The sequence below is a fragment of the Ursus arctos genome, unplaced genomic scaffold, assembly GCF_023065955.2.
Source record: "Ursus arctos isolate Adak ecotype North America unplaced genomic scaffold, UrsArc2.0 scaffold_18, whole genome shotgun sequence".
Taxonomy (NCBI): Eukaryota; Metazoa; Chordata; class Mammalia; order Carnivora; family Ursidae; genus Ursus; species Ursus arctos.
The window spans coordinates 50,058,180-50,079,225 of record NW_026622852.1 but is presented as its reverse complement, the minus strand read 5'-3'; the positions used below and the strand labels follow the sequence as shown (position 1 = coordinate 50,079,225).

At 40.9% G+C, this 21,046-nt stretch overlaps 1 protein-coding gene across 7 annotated transcripts in view; it reads left to right on the top strand.

Annotated features, from left to right (window-relative positions):
• Positions 1-535: 535 nt before the first annotated feature.
• DENND1A (DENN domain containing 1A) overlaps positions 536-21,046 on the top strand; it is a 489,454-nt gene continuing 468,943 nt past the window's right edge. For 3 of the 7 annotated variants that reach the window (XM_057313747.1, XM_044389585.3, XM_044389586.3), the window contains exon 1: positions 536-798. Coding sequence is in view for 5 of the 7 variants with exons in the window: in XM_044389586.3 (XP_044245521.2) it covers positions 782-798 (17 nt within the window). In the remaining 2 variants the exon portion in view is untranslated. The remainder of the gene's footprint in view (positions 799-21,046) is intronic. The other 4 variants (XM_026513934.4, XM_044389584.3, XM_026513932.4 and 1 more) reach the window with 2 other exon arrangements.

Here is a 21,046-nt window from a genome sequence, read left to right as displayed (position 1 = left end):
GTACGAAGCCCCCGGTAGTGTTCTTGTGGGTATGATAGGTCTCCTTAAAGATCTAAGGGGTCCATCAATGACCATGTTGGGGAAGTGGATAGCGTGATAGAGAAGAGGGTCTGTGGCCCCCTTACGTAACTTACTGGAAGGTATGGCATTTAAAAAAGGGAAAACTTGTGTTTTCCCGGAGACCTGAGTGGGAGACATTATCTCAACGCCAAAGCTACTGGCGGAAGAACTCATAATATTGGAATGGGCGAAGGTTTCTTCAGGTGAGCTCGGGGGTCTCTATAGGATTAGGGTATATTCAGGGGACTGTAGGTGGAGGTTTCAATGGGAACACGGTGGGTGGAAGCCTTCGGGGGGCCTCGGGGAAACCGCGCGCCCAGCTCCGCAAGTGCCGCGGGCTGATGAGCCGCTCCCGCCTCCCCCAGCCCTCAGGCGGCCCCGCCTCCCGCGAGCGGACTACACTTCCCGGCAGCCCCCGCAGGTGGCGGCGGCAGCGGCGGCGGCGGCGCGGGCAGGAGGAGGTGGCTGTGTGAGAAGCGGAGGGGGCGGTGCGCGCCGGGTACGCGCGCCGGCGACCATGGCGTTCGCCGGGCTGGAGCGAGTACATTAACCCCGGGAGGCGGCGGCGGCGACGAGGGAGCGAGCTTCGAGCGGGCGGGCCCAGCCTGAGGGAAGGGAGGAAGGGGCGGGGAGAGCGCCGGAGGGAGGCCGGTCGGCCGCGGGCGGGCGGGCAGCGCAGCGCCGAGCGGGGCCCGTGGGCCCATGAGGAGGCCCGGGGACCATGGGCTCCAGGATCAAGTGAGTGCCGGGCCGGGCGTGGGGCGGCGAGGCCGGGAGAGGGCTGCAGGCCGCGGGCGGCGCGGGGGACTTGTTGCCGGGGCCTGAGGGGCGCCCCGCGTGCCGGCGTCACGCGGGGAGGGGGACGGTTGCCATGGCGATCCTGGGAGGCGCGGGGGCGGGGTGCGTGCGGGGTGGAACGGCTCCGGTGGTCAGGTGTCCCCTCCTCACCTGAGGGCGGGAGTCGCAGAGATTACAAGGTGGCCCCCTCCCCGGGGTAATAGAACCTCTGAAAATGCTCATAAAACTGTTGGGGGGAGGGCGAGAAATCTCCGGAAGCAACTCCCCTAATGGGTGTGTTTGGGGCGCCCCTGAGAGTTGGGCAGGTCCTGAGAGATCTGCTTATGGCCTGCGATCCCCACAAAAAGTCGCCTAAGGTGCTCCTAGGGACCACTCATGGACTTAAGGTCTGGGTGGCCTGAGGAGGAAGGCCCTTTTCCCTTTCCTCCTTTACCTCTCTTATCTGTGTTAAGTCTCCACACAGCAAGGGCCAAAGGCTATGAAGGAAGATGCCTCTGTGTCGTAATTGAGTATCTGATCTTGAATACTGGTTGGAAAGGCTTTGTAATCCACTGTGGCAAATTCCCTCATTCATTCACCTGGGGTCCTCGGTGGGGGATTAGTTTTCTGGGGATATTGTTGATAACATCAAACTTCAGAACCCATTGAAACATTGTTGCCTTGCTTCTAGACCTAGAAGTTGACTTTGGAAAGTGCAACTTTTATGCAGTCCAATTTGGGTGTGTTGCTTTAGACTCTATCTCCTCTCCCCGTCAGGTCCTTTTTCGGCCTCTCCCTTCCTCAACTCCAGAACTTGAGATGCCTTATCTCTAATCACTAACAAATGTTCATTTTTCTCTATGAGTAATAGAATTGTTTAAGGGTGCTTAAAAACAAAGTTGACAGCATAGGCTTTTCCTTAAACGGCTTTCATAGGACACTTTAAACCTGCTTACAAGAAAGTCTGAGGAATGTGTTTATTTCAGCACTTTGAGAATAATGCTTGGGAAGTTTGAAAAGGGAAGGGCCTTGAGGACGAACTCTAATAATTATTCAAATGTTGTCTCTCATGTCCAGTTGATGTCCATGCAGTGTGACCCTTGCCCATCCTCGTAGTCCCTTGACTGGCTTAGGCTTCCCATTCGCTAAATGCCTCATACGTGCTGCAGCAGTCCTGAGACATCTGCTAAATGAAGCTAGAAAAGTTTTCTTATGATAATGAAAATGGAACAGGCGGATGGATGAGCACACTGTTCATTCTTGATTTTGTGGAAACAAGGGGAGAAAGCTAGAAGTTTGCTCCAAACAACAGCTTAAGAGGTTTGGGAGGTAAAAAGACGTGGTTTGTAAAGCACTGGGATTAAGGAGGTACTCCAGGTTTAGCTCCTGCTTCTAAGAAAGAGTTGTAAACTTGAATTTCAATAGCACTTGGCAACTGTAAGGTGGCTTTTGGAAAGTGTTTCTGAGTATGCTTGTGAAGATGCTTCCCTTTGTTATGGAGAGGTTCAGAAACTTGCCTGACATGAGGCTGTCAGTGTCAGAACCAGCATGAAAATCCAACCAGTGGAAGGTCAGATGACTAGACTTCAAATCTCTGTCTTGCTCTTGAAGGTTGCAGGTTAACATACATTTCTCAAGTGTGTTTTGTGGAACCCGTTACTGTTATATCTAAGCCCTTGAGTGAGGGAACTTACTAAGGTGTGAAATTAGTGTAAAGAATAGCTTTTTTGATCTTGAAACTAGACTGCTCTGGGGTAAAAGCTTAGGCTTGGGAAATATGTTTGCTTTACTTGTGGTGAGACTGAAAGAATATGAAGAGAAGTTATGAAAAATAGTTTGATTTATGGTGACTATTGACTAAGCAACTTCTGTCTGCAGCTAGGAATGGGGATGGACAGGTGGCTAGGGACCGTCTATGTAGATGCTGCCCTAGTCTTTGGAGGAAACAGAGCTTTGGTCACTAACTGTTCTACCTTGGAATTAGCTCAAGGTGTTGAGCTGCCTGAGTTGACATCTAAGTGTGCAGGCTCTGTTGTGTAGGGACAGTTGTGTGTGTGTGTGTGTGTGTGTGTGTGTATGTGTATGTGTGTTGGGGTGGGGGTGGAACACAGCACTCTGGGGCCCCTCAACAGAGCACTATGGCCGCCAGTGTTTCCTCTTATCTCTGATGCTATGTGGCTCAGTCAGGCTGATGATGTGGAATCAGATCTGGTTCAAATTCCAGCTCTTTTGTCTAACTGACTATGAAAGTTCGCACAAGCTACCTCTTTCACCCTCAGTTTCCCTGAGGGTGTAATGGGGAATACTATATGTTGCAGAGTCATAATGAGCAATAAATGCTTTATGAACATGATTGCTGGGCCTGTATTAAAAATTCAGCAGTTCTCTTTTATACCTTCTCTATCAAAAAACTAAGAAAAACCATATATTTTATGCCAGAAATGTCAGAAATGAAATGAAGAAAGTTTTGATCAAGGAATTAGACTGTTAATGTGAAGAACAGGACTTAACGTTCTCTTATTAAAAAATAAAAGTTGATTAAAAACAATATTGTGTAATTGTACAGCTGGTGTCTGTTGTATGATTAGTAGTAAAGCAGGTGTGTTGCTAGGCACAGGTGTTGAGATTTAGTGCTTGATCAGACCTCAAGCTAAGGCTGGTTGAGCACAATCTCTGTGTCAGGCATGGTGGTATTGCTTTATGTGAACCATTTCATCAAGTTCCCACAACTGTCCAATGATGTAGGTACTACTAACCACATTTTCATATGAGAGAATGGGAGTTTATTTGCCGAAGATTAGATGCTATCCCCAGGGAAGCCTGCCCTGATACCGGTTCTGCACCCTCAGCCCCCTCCCAGCCTTGGCCAGCTGCCCTCATCTGTGCAACCACTCCCTAGCCTAGGCCAGGTGCCTCTCATCTGTGCATCTTCTCTTCAGCCTAGGACAGGTGACCCTTATCTGTGCACTCCTTGCCCAGCCTAGTCCAGGTACCCCTTGTGTGTTTCTGTGGCCCCTTGTGTTTATCACTGTTCTAGCACCAAATTCAGTTCCTTGACTGTCTTCCGCATTAAACTAGAGATAAACTTCTTGAAAGCAGGACTGTCTTATTTGTCTTTGAGTTCCCTGTGTCAGACCCGGTACCTGACATAGAAAGTTGTTTCGAAAGAGTTTATGGAATGATATAAGAAGTACGGTAGGATCTGAATTAAGATCCTGACTAAGGCTCCAGGTTGAGTGTACATAGAGTTAAAAGAACAATTTGCTACCTGAACTCTTGAGGACAAAGAGTTTTTGTTTTTAAGTTAATTGCCCTGGTCTATGCAGAGAATTACTTACTTTTTTCTGAAGAGTGTTTTTTTAGTTCATGTTCATCTAAATGAACATTGTCTAGCTTCAAACCAAACATCTACTTGGCCAGGGAAAGAAAAGGTCACCAGTATGCAGGTAGTACCCTGGAAAGTTCCTGAACTTTAAACCTGAGCAGACCTTTATCTAGAGGGATAAAAGGAGCAGTGGAAACTGGCAATCTTCGACAGGTAGGTTTAAATCTTATTTAGTGTTTGAGTGATCCCAGTGGACTAGAATGTGGTTAATATGAAGCAATTTAACTGATAATGCAGACATACAGCAGGAAACTCTTGGCAGTTTAATATTGCTTGTGGTGACATCCTAGAAATTGTTTCCAGGCACCACGGGCAGGAAGTGGATTGTAAGTAATCGAAGGAAGTATTCTAAGTGAGTTTGAGGAAACCTGACATTTATGGATGCAGAGAAAAGCATACTCTGATTTGAAGGCATAGGGACAGAACAGGGCAGCTCATTTGGCCTTGTGGTGGTATTTATTCTGCATTAGCCAGCATACCTGTCTTCTGTCCCTGTCAGACTGTGACCTCAAAGGTTTGTGACCAAAAAGAGTATCCATTTATTCATTCACTCACTCACTATAGAACTAAGGGTGTGAAGCACATATTGAGCACTGAAAAAATGTTAGTCATTGTTGGTATTGACATGATTAGTAGTACTATATCATGTGCCTGGTAGTGGGCTAAGTGCTAGGGACACAACAATGAAAAGGTTTTTCTTCACTTTAAGGTTTTCCAAGGTAGTAGTGAGGCAGAAATGCAAAACAAAACAAACTTCCTCCAGGCCCCCTCCCCCCCGAACCCCCCCCCCACTATGATACATTCCGATCAATGCTATGGTGGAGACGCAGCCAGTCCTGAATAGGTAAGAAAATGGAGAGACTGTTTTCCCAGGACAGCTCAAGGAAGGAAAGCAGGCTTCATCAAGAAGGTGTTTTAGCTGAGACAGGAAAGATAGTAAAGGTGTGAAAAGGGCAAGAGTGGTAGCACAGGGGAGTGGTGATGATGGTGGCAGTAGTCTCAATAGAGGGAGCAACAGTATGTGTGAAGACGTGGCATATTAGGAAAAAAAAAGTTAATTACCATTTTTAGGCACATGCCAGGAATTGTGTTAGACATTGAGAATTATGCTGAATAATACATATTCTATTCCTGCTCTCATGGAGCTTAGAGTCTGGTGGACCCAACAGGTTAAAAATAACAGATCAATTCTCATAAAGCCATGTGGATGTGCTAGAAAGGGAATGAGCTGCTGAGGGAGACTGCAGGGGCGGCTGTCCTGTTTTAGAGCAGTGAGGGAAGGTTTACTCTAGGGCTGACATTTGGGCTGAGACTTTAAGCATGAGAAATCATTAGTCCTGAAAGTGACTGGGCAAGACTTTTCATTCCAGGTGGAGTTGAGCGTATACAAAGGCCTCGAGGCAAGAAAACCCTAGACCCATTTCAGGAACTGTTAGAAGGCCAGAGGTTTGGGTAGTGACTAATGGGACAGAACCTTGCGGTAAGGTCAGAGATTCAGACTTGGGGCTGAGTAGGGGCTTGTAGGCCATGGCAGTTAGAAAACAACTTAAGACGTAATAAACACACTATAAGATTTATTTTTTAAATGTGTAATCAAATGATTTTTAGCATACTCACAAAAGTGTGGTCAATCACTACTATACAATTTAAGAACGTTTCATCATCACAGAAAGTAACCTTGTGCCTATTAGCTTTCACTTCCCATTCCCCCAAACCCTCTGAGCCCTGAGCAATCACTAATCTACTTGTAGTTGCTGTAGATTTATTCTGGGCATTTCATATAAATGGAATCATACAATATATAATCCTTTGTCTTTCACTTAATATTATGGTCCCAAAGTTTATTTCATTATAGCATATAGATATTTCATTACTTCTTAATTGTTGAATAATATTTCATTGTATAGGTAAACCACATTTTATTCATCTGTTCATCAGTTGTTAGGTATTTGGGTTGTTTCCACTTTTTCACTGTTATGAATAATGTTGCTGTGAACATTTTGTGTGGACATATGTTTTCCATTTCTCTTGGGTATATACCTAGGAGTGGAATTGCTGGATCATATGGTAACTCTGCTTAAGAAACCGTTAAACTGTTTTCCAAAGCAATTGTACCACTTTGTGTAAAGTGGTATCTCATCGTGGTTTTGATTTGGCCCAAATGAGTCGTGTAGAAAACAAAAAATCGGAGTAGACAGAGAGGTTTCTCAGAAGAGGTTGAAACTTGAACTGAAAGAAAGGTGAGACTTGATTAAGGTAGGAGGCATTTCCAGAGGGAGAACGGTGGAAGTTTTATGACTTGGGAGTGGGATAACCCCTTCTAATTGTTTTTTGGTACAGTGAACAGCTTTGGCTTCTTAGGATAGCTCTGTTTCACTCTTGATTTTGGACTGCTTATCATAGGATCCCATTACCAAAATGCACGACAGACTTGCTTCTGTTGTGAGGCCTGTTGTGTAGCAGAGCTGACCTGTTTTCCCTACTGTGGGATGAGACCAGAAGTTGAAATGTGATGTCCTTCACATTTCTGGCTCTTCTCTAAGACCTACTGCCTCTTCTCTAGGACTTGGGGTGGTGGAATGAGAGTCTTGCTGGAGACTGAACTCCCCATTATTAGTGCCCAAAGTCAGTCACTTGAATTTTCATGACTTTTCTGGACAGTGTATTGGTGCAACTCCATCATTCTAATCTTAGCCTTTGCAGTCAATGTGGAGGGCTTTGCACAGCAGCTAGGAAGTTGAAACAGGGAAGGTAAAACCTGGAGTGTTGTAGAAAAATGTGTGTCAGGCTGTTACCTCTGTGTGTAAGCTCCTAGCTAGAATTCTCATTGTGGGTTGCAAAGGTTCAGCCTTTTTCCTGGCCCTGGGGGAACTAATCTCTGGATTTACAACATCCTTTTTGCTTAAAAGGATTTTGTTGGGAAATGGAAAGATAAACAAGGAAGAAAAATAAACCAAAGAAAGCAAAAACGAAGTTGGTCTCCTTGACTTTTATTGGAATCCATACCCATTCTTTCCAAGTATTTAGGACTTGAAAAGGAGCCATATAAAGGACGTAACAAAAGGTATGGTCAAAATATTTAACTTCCTATAAAAAAGATAGGTTATATTCCCAAAGTTAATTTGTAAATTGGTTACAGTATTTAGAATGTATTTTTTTCTTAGAGATACTGTTAACGTATAAATCCGCGGCTGTCAAAGATAAAGACTTTGTAGGCAGAGGGAACTGTGTAAAAGACAGGTATGGCAGAAATACAGGACGTGTGAATAAGGGCTAGAGGAGATGGAGTTGAAGATGTAAGCGGATGCCCCTGGAACATGATGCCACCGAAAGATTTGAGTTGGGAATGTAATATGATCAGATTTGGGTTTTTAGGAAGATGACTCTGGCAGCAGCAGTATAGAACTGTGATATCTCTGGCCTGTACAGGATGATCCACTGGGGTGTGAAAAAAATGTTAGAACTTACATTCGTTTTTATATCAGTCTTCAAAATTTCTGTTTTTGTGTGTTCGAATCTATATATTTGTATAGTAAGACATTCTCATAATTTATAAATATATGTGTATCAGATGTATGCTCAAATTTTTTGACAGGAAGGAGTCCACGGAAAAAAATCGGAGACCATTGGTTTATGGAACTATGTTTATGCTGTAGAAGATCAAGGCCTGAAGTGAGGTTTTGGTTGTTCAAAGAAAAAGGACAGATGTGAGAAAGATTTTAGGTAGAATTGACAGGACTTGGTGACAAATTACATGTAAGGGGCAAGAGGAGAATCAAAGATGACTTGCCAAGGTTAGCAAGTTACATTATAAATGAGCGTTTGGAAGGTGAGGGCCAGTTATGTAACGTGTTTGCTTTTCTGAAGAGAAGTGGAGAGTTATAATTGGGAGAAGGCGTTGTAGTCTGCAGTGAGAAAGGAGATCTTTAAGAGCTCCATAGTGAATGTGTGTACTTCATTCGATGAGTAAGACTTGAAGTGGGCTGAGCCAAGTTGCTGAAGGGAAATCCATCCATGTTAGATTTAGAGAGAGAAAAAATAAACTTTCGAACTCATTTGAGCCTCAGAAAAGGTTTCAGGGATGTTTTATTGACCTAGCCTAGTCTGTTTGAATAAATAGGAGGAAGGAAACCAATCTAGAGAAAGATGCTGTTTGACTCCAAGCAAACAGTTCTTGTGCTCCAGGGTGTGAGAGGAGCTGGGGGATGTGGGCCTCAGAGACATATGCAGTCCCCATCCGAGTCCCAAGTTTCTCAGCCTCAGTTTTTTTTTTTTTTTTTAATTTGTAGAAGGAAGCTAATAAATTTACCTGTAGGATGGTTGTGAGGATTAGAAGCGATCTTGTATCTCACCTTCAGCAGAGAAACGATTGTTGAGTAAATGGCAGCTATCATTAATATTGCTTGGAGAGGATGGGCACACTTATCTGAACCCCCTGGAGTTAACGTCAAAGCAAGTGTTCCATTTAATATATATATATATATTTTTTTGTTAAGCCATAGACAAAGTATTTGCTTCCTCTCTGTGAGTATGTTAGGAATGATGTGTTGTATATTTTACTGAATATATTTGGAGGACTGTGAGCCTCAAATATGCAAAGCACTATTCCTTTTACTGGCTGGGAGGAAAGCAGCTTAAAGTCCACTTAGATAAGATAAACATGTGAATAATTAGAACAATAGTATTTAACATTTTATGCCTCTCCTCTCAAATGATATTTGAAAATTTTATTCAGTTCTACATAAGATTTACACCATTTATATTTATCTTTGTTTAGCTGGTAGTACTGTTCACTTCTAATTTTTTTTTAGAAGATTTTATTAGAGAGAGAGGGAATCTGAAGCAGACTCCCACACTGAGCACTGAGCCCGACGTGGGGCTCGATCCCACAACCCTGAGATCATGACCTGGGCTGAAACCAAGAGCCAGATACTCTACTGACTGAGCCACCCAGGCATCCCCACTTCTAGTCTTTTAAATCTAACTTCTCCTTTCTTTTTCCTGGGTGCTTAAAATTACTGTTCTTAAAATTTTTTTAAGGGAAATTTTAAACATTTACGAAAATAGAATAGTACAATGAACCCTCAAATGGCCATCACTGTTAAAACACTTAACTAATATATGGCGTATTTAGTTCCATTTATAGATAACGGACTATAACTTCTCCTGTCCTCTAGACCTGGATATTTTGAAGCAAATCCCGACTGTCCTATCTCATTCTTTTTTTGTTTCTGTTTTTAGAGAGAAGAAGAGGGAGAATCTTAAGCAGTGCTTAAGATGTGGGGCTCCTTCTCATTATCCTGAGATCAGTGACCTGAGCTGAAACCAAGAGTTGGTTGCTCAGTGGACTGCACCACCCAGGCGTCCCTGTCCTATCTTATTAAATATTTCTGTATGCGTCTCTAAAAGATAGACCTTCTTTTTTAAAAAACATAACAATGACATCACACCTAAAAAAAAATTCCTTTGTATCATCAAATATCTAGTCAGCGTTGAAGTTTTCTAGTTATATATATTTTTAGTGTTGATTTGTTTAAATCAAGTAAGATCATACTTTGCAGTTGGTTGATGAGTATCTTGTCTTTTTCCCCCTTGCAATTTACTTATTGAGGAAGTGTGTTGTTTGACCTATGTAGTTTACATTGCATCCTGTTTAATATGTCCTGTCCCCTTTATTTCCTACAAATTGGTAGTTAGATTTAGTTACTTGATCAGATTCAAGTTCATTTTCTTGGCAAGAATACTTAAAATGTGGTGATAGGTGCTTCCATCAGGAGGCACATTATGTCTGATTATCTTTCTTTTTGGTCTACGTATCAAGGGCTGTAAAATGGTGATATTTTGCATCTATCATTTCTTCATATTACCTACAATACTTCTATATAGAAAAACTTACCCATATCCACTATTTGGTTACCCTGAGTTCATCTAGGAAAAGCAGGATAAATATTTGATTCCCTTCATTTTTCAAACTGAGTTTGCTGGTGTTTTCCAAAGGTGACTCTTTTTTTTCTCCCAAATGTTACTAACACACATAGATTTAAACCTGTTTACTATATTTGAATCTGCTGTAGTTCTCCTCACTGATGTTTAATTTGTCCTATCTTTGGTGACAGCTTCTTCATGTTAGCTTCTAGAATCCTTTTGACAGTATTGTGGTAGTTTTTAATAGCTCCCTTGCCTTTTGGTAGGACAAGATGTTCTGAGCTTATCTTCTATTTTTCCTACTCCAGACCTGTATTCTTCTGTTTCTCTAAGGAATCTTGCTTCCTTTTGGTGAGAAATGGTATTAGAGATTATAGTTTGGGTTTCGGGACTCTTTTTGTTTTGTTTTTTTGCTACTAGGTCAGCCGTTATTCTAGCTTTTCTAGGGGTCAGCACTAGGAAGTAAGTGCGTGTGTGTGTGTGTGTGTGTGTTAAAGGTAAACTGTTCATATTGATATTTCCAATTCAAGGCTATAGCATTTTTATTTAACCTCGTCACCCTTGTATCTGAATCTCTTATCTCTCATACCAAAAATGCTGATATCCAGTGACACCAACATAAGTACTTTTGCTTTATCCACAACACCCACACAACTCAGCAGCAATAGGATGGCTGAAAACAGGTTGGTTTTGTTTGTTTTTTTAATTTGGCAGGTTTTGGTTGTTTTTTGTTTTTGTCTTTAGATTATATCCCACTAAGAAGGTATAGTCAAGTTACTGTTTTAAAACCATTAGAAATAGTTTTTTTCTGTGGTTGTGTCACCAACTTACTATGTAGTTTTTTTTTCTTTTAATCTTTTGGGAGTGCGTTTTAAAAATAATTTTTGTTTTGTAATCACATAAAATACTTACGGTTTCAAAGCCAAATCTACAATAGAGGTATGTAATATGCAAAAGAGGTATAGTCAGAGAAGTTTAACTTCTGTTCCTCTCTCGTCACTCTGTTCTTTTCCTCCTTCATAGGTAATTTTTAAAAATGTGCATTTGTCATTTCATTAGAAAAATAAAGGTAAATACATATGTGTATTCACATTTTCTCCCACCAGCTCCTCAGGTAAATGGTAGCATTCTTTTTTTAAAAGATTTTATTTATTTATTTGACAGAGACAGAGAGAGAGGGAGCACAAGCAAGGGGAGTATGGAGGGAGAAGCTGACTTCCCGCCGAACAGGGAGCCCGATGCGGGGCTTGATCCCAGGACCCTGGGATCATGACCTGAGCTGAAGGCAGATGCTTAACAGCTGAGCCACCCAGGTGTCCCAAATGGTAGCATTCTGAATGCACTTTTCTCTCCTTTTTTCTCATTTTGTACCTTGTAAAAAGATCACTTCTAGCAGTGTCTGGGATCATCCTCATTTCTCTATAGGAACAGCATAGTTAGTACTCCATTGGATGGATGGATTATGGATTATTCAACTGATCTTATACTGATGGCCACTTAGATTGCTTCCAGTGTTGCTATTACAAATGGTGTTGTAATGAATATTCTTATGCATGTGCCTTTCTGTATTTTTACCATTATACCATTGGGATAGATTTTTAGAAGTGGAATTGCTGGGTCAGAGAGTAAATTTAGATGTAATTTTGTTAAATGGTGTCCGATTCCCCTCCACAGGGGTTGTGCCAGTTCACATTCCCGCATGTGAGAGTGCCTGTTACGTTACACCTTCACCAATGGAATGTGTTTGTCAAACTTTAAAAATTATTTTAATCGAAGTTATAATGCACATCGTAAAATAGTTTGTAAGCACTCGTGATGGAGAGCATTGATTCTGTACTCTATCCCCCCAAGAACCTGTATTAACAATTTTACTTCCAGTTCTTCTGATGGTTAACCCATAATCCCTAGGTAAATCTTCACTTAATTTAATCTTAGGCAGTATTTGTTGACTCCCTGAAGTGAAAGATGAGTACCTTTATAGTAATTCTCTCTTCCTCTTCCAGTATTTTATGTGTTTATATTATTTCTAATTTTTTAAAAAGATTTTATTTATTTGAGAGAGGGAGAACACAATCAGGGAGGAGGGGCAGAGGGTGAGGGAGAAGCAGGCTCCCCACTGAGCAGGGAGCCTGATTCGGGGCACGATCCCAGGACCCTGGGATCATGACCTGAGCCGAAGACAGATGCTTAACCAACTAAGCCACCCAGGCACCCCTATTATTTCTAATTCTTATAGTGGTTTTATTTTGATATTGCTACTTAACCCTTCTTATTCCATTAACTTTCAACAGTGTCTCTTTCATAGTTCTCCACTCTCTAGGAAGGATACCTCTTGTTTCTAGTTTCTCTAAGCTGTACTTTTACTTTTATGTGGTTATTTTAGTTCTGATCCATGGCCAGAACCAAGTCTTTTATTATTTATCCTTAAGTCTGAAAATTAAATATTATGAGTGTTTAAATAAAAATGTTATTACGAGTATTTAAATACTATTCAACATAGGCCAGGTAGGGTGCTGGAAATCCTTTTCTTTTTGGTGCATTGCCATCGCATTTGAAGGAGAATGTTTTTAACATCAGGGTTATATAAATGTTTTTTTCTTACAATCCATCCAGACTTAAAAGTTATACTCTATATGCTAATACATAGATTAGTTTTCCATTTATTTGCACAAAAAGCACAGGGGGACACCCACCCTGTATAGATAGCAGTCCAGGGTGTCACATGGGTCCTTCCATCCTCATGTTGGCAGACAGAAGCCTCTACTTTGCAGTCTTTGTGGGGGCTGGGGTACTTTTGTGAGCATGAGACTCGGCTTTGACTTTGACCTTGTTGGTAGCCTCAGAGCAGCAGGGCAGTGTGGTAATAAGCATGTCTCTCCAAAAAAAGGGGGGGGGGCATGTCTCTCAAACTTGCGACTGATGCCTTTCAGGACCTTGAATTTGCCAAAAGCCTCAATGGTTTCATTTTATTGGTCTACATCTTCTTTAAATCTTTCCTGTGTTTCTTGACAAAAGTTTAAAGTTCTTACGAACTTAGGTTAAGGAGGTAGAATCTATCTTTATGATTAGGGCTTACTGATACCATTCTGTGCCATTTTGGAACTGTGTGGACTTGCAGTCTTAAGGTTTTTCTTTCTTTTTTTTTTTCTTCTTGATGGTTTCTTCCTACTTTCCTGTTCTGATCTGTGCAAAGTTAGCTACATTGTTGTAATCCTGGAATGTCCCTTCACCATGTTGCTATTTCATTGTTTCCTGGCCCCTGTGTTCTTTTGTTTCATTTGCCAGAGTACATATTCAAGTTCTTATAGGAGACAGCCACAGCAGTGGACTTGCAGAAAGGGTGCATTTGAGTTTTTGCATGTCTGAAAAATGTCTGCTTTCTCACACCTGATTGATAATTTGTATGGTGCTAGAGTTCTAGGCTAAAAAAATTGCCCCCAGAACTTTGAAGAAAATTTCCTCCTGTTTTTAGCTGGCTTCCTCTGACATTGCTTCAGTAGGGGAAGGGAGCACTTTGCCTTCTTATTGCCAATTGTGGTATATATGTAGGGTCCCTGTTCAGGCTTCCTTAACACCAGGGTGGGAAGTTCCCTTTTACTAGGTGGTAGGTGGGAATTCTGATTCTCTAAGAGGCCTCCACTGATACCTCTCTAGCTGGGTAGAGTAGTGGCTTTTTTTTTTTAATTGATTTATTTTAGAGCACATGTGTGCACGCACATGGGTGGAGGGAAGGGGCAGGGAGAGAGGGAGAGAGGGAATCCTCAAGCAGACTCACCTCTGAGCACAGAGCCCAGTGCGGGGCTCGATCCAATACCCTGAGATCATGACCTGAGCTGAAATCAAGAGTCAGCTGCTTGACTGACTGAGCCACGGAGGCACCCCTAGAGTAGTGCATTTTTGCTGCTCTCACCACAGTTTCAGTTACTGCCACAGGAGAGTGGAAGTCCGCATTATCCACATTCTCCACTGAAACCACATTGAGGGGGTCCTCGTTACTGCTGGGGATGATGGAAGTCCCACCCCCTACTTGACTTTCTTGGCAGTGGTGGGTGGATGGGATTCTTCGTTACAGCCTGGCCAAGGTAGAAATTTGGTTTCCTCCCTGCTTGTCCTTTGCTGGCTTGAGTGGAGGTGAAACCACACAGGTTTTTCTGTGGTGTTTGGCTGATGCTTGGTGTTTTTTTTCCCTGTTGCTGACTTGTCAGGCTGTCCCTTTTCTGGCCCTTTGGCTGACTTTTGTTAGAGGTTTTTTAGGTCTGCATCAATTGGTATTTATGGGTTGCCAGTTTTAGTCATGAATGGTGGTTGAATTTTATCAAATACTTTTTCTACATCTATTGAGATGATATGATTTTTCCCATTAATGTAAGTGACATTTATTTTCAAGCGTTAAACTAACTTTGCATCCCTGGAATAAACCCATTTGGTCATGATATATGATCCTTTTTATACATATTGCTGGATTCAGTTTCCTGATATTTATTTTATGGTCACATCTATATTCATAGGAGATTTTTGGCTGTAATTTTCTTTTCTTGTAATGTTCTTGATTTTGGTGTCAAGGTCATGCTGGCCTCATAAAAAGGAAAGAGGATTGTATTTTAAAAAAATAGAAGTGGTGTGGTTTTTAGTATAAAAAGTTATCAGTGACTGCAGCTTTTTGGATGAGCATTGAATTTAGGAAAATTAAGTATTACTCATAAGCAATGGGAATAGGGAAATGCTTATCTGTGTTTCCCTATAATAAGGAATAGGTAATCTCTCTCTACCCCCCTCCCCCCATTATATACACATATTTATTTTATTTTGGCTGAATAATCCCATGTCAAGTTAAGGCCATCATGGTATTTTATCTGCATTATTTCCTAAGAACAACTGTATTCTTTTATATATTTCCTAAGAACAACTGTATTCTTTTATATTTATATATATATATATATAAAATGAGGATACTTTCATCATCATCAAGAAATTTCACGTTCATACAACATTATCTAATAAACAATCCATATTTAAATTTCCCCAGTTCCAATAATGTCCTTTGCAGCTGTTTGCTTTTGAGCCTGGGTCCAATTAGGGATCATATGTCACATTTAGTTGTCATGTCTCTTGTTCCCTTTTATCTAGAACAGTTCTTCTGCCCCCCGCATTTTGGTTCTGACATTGACTTATTAAAGTATCCAAACCAGTTGTTTTATAGAATGTCCCACATTTAGAACTTGTTTCATTGTTTCCTCATGCTGAAGTTCATGTTTAAAACATTTTGGCAACAATACCATAGGTAATGTGTCTAATGCCATGCATTTTTATTCTCCTTGGAGTTACTCTTTTTTTCTTCCATCCTTTTTTAAAAGGCTTTTATTTGTTGTCTTTCTTATCCTCTTGTAGCTTTCTGTTCCTGTTTTGTAAAAGTCATGTTTTTTTTGTTCTATTTAAGGATACCAGTTTCCTGAAACATATTTCTTAATCGTTTTCAGAGATACATTCTTCTAAGAGATGATGTTCTCTTTCCTCCATTTGCAGTATTTTTAAAAGGTCTTTTATTTTCTGTAGGCCCCTGAGCAAGGTGAGCTCTATCGAGATTTGTTGTTTGCCATAGGAGGGGTGAGTGGATTACCATGGGCACTGTTCTTTGTGCCCTAGGTGGCTGTCAGGTCCCCTTCTCAGATCTTGTATCTGAAGAACTGGTTCATATTCACTGTTCCAGTTGAATTCCTAGTGACTAGCAGGTATTTGTGCTACTGAGGTAAAATTTTATTCCCTCACTGCCTGATACTCTCCTATTCTGAACTAAAGACCTATAGAAAAAACTAAAACTCTGAGTATACTCTATTAGAGTTGTTCTTATCTTTGTTCTCAGTGTCCTTTTTGTGTGTAATTATTTTAACCAATAGAACTCATTTTAAAAGTAACTCGAGATTAAGTGGCTCCCCTACCTATTAAAAGTGTGAGTGTCTGATCCACGAGTGTAACCAGGATTGAAGGGCACAGTGACTGAAGGTGGGGAGACCACTTAACCTATTATAATAGAAGAGGGGTAATGAGGATTGCTATTTGGATATTTCCTTTTGGTTTGCATCACAGTATCTTTTAAGAGTCCAGTTATCAGTGATAGTTGTTAAGAAGTGTAGGTATCAGAAGATTAGAAAGTCTTCACAACCAGATAGATGATGACTGTAGGGTTTGTAGCCTGGGTGACAGAAAAAGGTGGCAGAGCTAGCATTAAAAAGAAGGAAATTGAGATTTTCTGGGTTTGATTTTTTTTTTCATTGCTTTGATTTGGGTTCTGTTGAGTGTGAGTTTTACCATCCATGGGGTGTTCTCCAGCGACAGTTGAAATTTTGGACCTGAAGGTCATTGGAGAGGTGGGAGCTAAAGATAGAGTTTGGTAGTCAATTACAGAGTGGTGAGTAGTGAGAACTAAACACATCTCATGAATCCTAAGTAGGCAGGTGGAAGGCAGGAGGGAGGGAAAGATCAGTAAGTTGTTGGAGACCTCTCACCTCCGAAATCCAAACATCAAGTCCTGTTGATTCATGTACTTGCCTCCTCCTCCACTGCTGTCCTCTTGGTCCAGGCCACCATACTTTCAGCATAATGGCTGTAATTCCTTCCGACAGGGTTCTTTACCACTCTTGCTTCTCTCCAGTCCTATCTCTACAGTATCCAGAGTGAGCCTTCCAAAGGAAAAATCTGATCAGGTCGGGTCACTGTTACTGTTCTTGTTTTTCCCATGGTCTATAAACTTCATGAAGTCAGGTACTATAAAAGCCTTGTTCACTATTAAACCTTGAGTGACTTGCACAGAATGAGGCATGTAGTAGGTACTCAGTTAATACATACTGAATAATTAAATGAATGTTTAATACGTGTAGAAGTTTGGTGTTGGTTGGGTTTCATCTTAAAAGAGTATATTTAACTCACTATTTGTGATTGTTCCAAATAACTGATGATCCCCAAATCATGTGGTTTTGACAGATCCCTTTGGGATTATAAATATTTATATTTATTTTTCTGAGGCTAATGTTGTTATGCTTTATTCCTGGAGTAAATACTGATAATCAGCAGAGAAAGTACAGAATGTGTTGATTTAAGTGGAGGATGCAGCCTGGATGTGCCTCACTTGTGGTGACTACAATATAAAGTCATTTATCCTTATACTGATCACTGAAAGTTGTTTCTCCTCTACCTATGAGATAGTTATTCTCTTTGGTGCCAGAGGATGGGTAGTCACAGCCTGGAATTAAAAAGGAAGAAATTTATAGTGTTCTGATGGCCTACTTCTTAACGTTTTCTCTGGCAAATTGGCCTCACCTTTCCTACCTTGGTCTGACTTCCTCATTGGAAAAGTTTCATATTGCGTAGGAAAGAACAATTTAGCAGGAATATGAGTTGCACATTATTAGCTCAGTGCTGCTCAAACATGTTCAGGTGATGGAGTACCTAAAAGTCATGGTATTGTGTGGAATACTCTGAAATATTTATACATTAAATGTCAAACTACATTTTCCCCCCAAATCAGATATTTTATATTATATTTTAGAATAGACAGAATAGGAGTGAGAAGGGCTTAAGAAAAATTTATGGTAGGAAAACTTAAAGTAGATTACGTTATTTTTTCATGCAAATTGGGAAGTAGCCATTTTTGGCCCTTCAGTCTAGTTCCTAAACCTGCAGTGATTTAAGTAGCATAACTGGAGAACTGTTAAATTAATTGAATATGGGGGAGAGAAGAGGAACTAAAGTAAAAGGTGACGATATCAAGGTTTTCAATTTGGGAGCATCAAAACCTCATGGACAGAAACTGGTGAGTCAGGAGGGGGAACTGGCAGGGAGGTCAAGAAGAATGTTTGACTGTAAACTAATGATAGGGCTGAGGAGAAGAACACAACAGGCAGTTAGAAGGTGGGCTTAGTGCCTGTCATATAGTAAGGCCGTGAGTAAATATTGGATGCCACTGTTATTAGGAAGAGAGCATAGAGATTTGGAAATCATTGGCACGGAGGAAGAAAATGAAGCTATGAGAGTTGTTTTCAGGCTGAGTATAGCAAAGCACAGTTCAAGGTTTGAACCTAGGGGGAAAGAAGAGACTTAGATAAGCAGTGGAGAATGCTGTGGGGCTGTCAGTAGAAATGGGAATCCAGAGGAGACAATGTGGTTTAACAGTGAGTTGTGGATGTCCTTTGAGAAAATGGTTTTGGTATGATATGCATTAATTCATTCATGCAAGGCAGGAATCTAGGTGTTCTCTTCAATATCTGCCATATTACTTGTCCCTTCAGTATTATGATAAAGTGCTGTCAAATTTACCTTCCTAAGTAGGACACAAAAGTGAAACTATACAAGAGTAATTGATACATTAGACTATCAAAATGAAAATCTTTTGCTCATCCAAAGAGACACTCTTTAGGGAAATGACAAGTCACTGAGTTCTAAAAACTCAATTTATAAACTCTTACAACTCAGTAAGACAAACAATCCGATAAAGAAAAATGGGCAAAAGATTTGAACACTCTATCAAAGAAGATCTGCAGATGGCAAATAAGCTTATGAAAAGATGCTTAACATCATTAGTCATTGGGAAAATGCAAATTAAAACTACCTTGAGAAAGCTCTGACACATCCAGTAGAATGGCTAAAATTAAAGAGACTTACATTATGAAGTGTTAGTAAAAATGTGGAGCACCTGGCACCCTCATGCTTTCCTGATAGACTCAGAGATGGGCCTTGGTGTTCAAAACCAACTTTATGGGGTCATCTTCCTGAGCTTCCCTCCTTCTGTTATCTCCCTAGTTCCCTGGGGCTCCCCGTTAGTTCTGTTGGCCAGAAAACGGGGGCTTTATTTATCCTGTTCTGCTGTGCACTTCCCACGGCTACATCTGTAGTTCAGACCTGGCAGTGGGAGGACACAGAGGAAAGGAAAGTAATTGGGATTTGCCCCATTCTCTTAGGGTTACATTACTGTTTGGAAAGGAAGGTTTTTTTTTTTTTTTTTTTTTTTTTTTTTGAGGAAGGTTCTTCACTTACTGCTTTAGGTTTCTGTATGTTCTCCTGCTTTCCCATTCCTTGAGCCTGAACTAGAATGCTTTTCCTGGAACTCTGTCTATGCTGTTGTCAACTTCCAGTTTTTGTGCTGCGTTATGTCCATGCTGAGTGATACCAGACGAAAGAAAATGGTAAACGTATGGTTTATCACTGATTTGGTGAGATTTTGAATTCTAGTCTTTTTTTTTTTTTTTTTAAAGATTTTATTTATTTATTCGACAGAGATAGAGACAGCCAGCGAGAGAGGGAACACAAGCAGGGGGAGTGGGAGAGGAAGAAGCAGGCTCCCAGCGGAGGAGCCTGATGTGGGGCTCGATCCCATAACGCCGGGATCACGCCCTGAGCCGAAGGCAGATGCTTAACCGCCGTGTCACCCAGGTGCCCCTTGTCCGTGAGTTCTACCCTGGTTGTATAGATGTATTTTATAGCTGTGAGAGACAAGGTGGAGTGTGCCTACTATATTTTACTTGGAAGCAGAACTTCCAGATTTCTTTTTATTTATCCTGCTCTGCATTCATTGGACTCCTTGAATGTGTGAATATGTAACCATTGTCAGTTTTGGAAAATTTTCAGTTCTTTTCATACCAAGAACTAAGTGAAGATGGGAATCCAAAAAGGTAAATAGAGCCTTAAAACCAGCTTGGGTTGTGCCCCATTCTCTTTACCTCTTCTGGAATATTGACTAGTCTTAGAATTTCTGGATCTTTGTCTTTTGCTTTTTTATAATTTCTGTCTCTAAACACTGTTCTGTATAATTTCTGTAAATTCACTAATTCACTTTGGTTGTGTCTCTAATTAACGTTGGTTGTGACATTTCTGCTCTTAGCCAACCATTGAGTTATTTTTTTCTTATTTTGATATATACTTTGTTCTTTTTCAATTTTGCTTGATCATGTTGTAGTTTTACTCTTTACTCATTTTCAGTCCTTTTATTTCCTTAAGCTTATTGAACATTCCATGTCCTGTCTCTCATAATTCCAATATCTGAAGTCTTCAAAAGTCTGATTCTGCCATCTTTTATTTCTGAGTTTCTTATTTATGGGCTTTGTTTCCCGGAGGGTTCTAATTTTTGCCCACAAACTATTTCTTGAAACTGTGTGTGTGTATGTGTGTGTGTATGTATGTATGTTTAGGCCAAGGTTGAAGTGAATTTTTCCAGAGAAGGTTTACATATTTTTTTGCTAGTGTTCTGTGGCCACTTTCAGTTTGTGACCACTTCAACTTGCATTCCTGGGTTGAGGTTTTTGGCCATTCGGTAGCAGTCCCTTGTGAGGGCCAGCTTGTGGTTGAACTTGCAGGAAGATTGCCAAGGTTTGAGAGTAATTGTTTTCATTATAGTTCCTGAGAGGTGTATGTGTGTGGATGGGTTTCTATCTTGATCACCTTTGTAGTCCCAGTTTAAATTATGAAGGAGGAGCATATATTATACTTTCTCCCTCAGGCTGGATGTTACTTTTGCCTTGTATTCCTTGAGCGCCATTTAATCGGAAGAGTGAATCTTGCATTGGGCAATGTAAATGCCTTCAAGGGGAAAGCTAGTTTTTGTGTTTCGCTTTTTACCGTGTTGGGTTCTTAACTTCATTAAGTTCTTCATCTGAATCTTCCTTATTTCCTTCCAAGCTCGTCAGTGTATGTATTTGAGAAGATAAAAACATCCGTTATTTACAATTGTTTTTAGTAGAGGATCAGAAGTGTACTTAGCTTGTCATATTGCCAGAAGTGGAATTCACGGCTACAGTTTTTCCAAGTTTCAACCTGATTTAGTTACTCTTCTTCAGACTTTACACGAACACTTACACCTCTGTATTTTTATCAGGCCATTTCCCCTGCTTGAAATCTCCTGCCCCCCCCCCC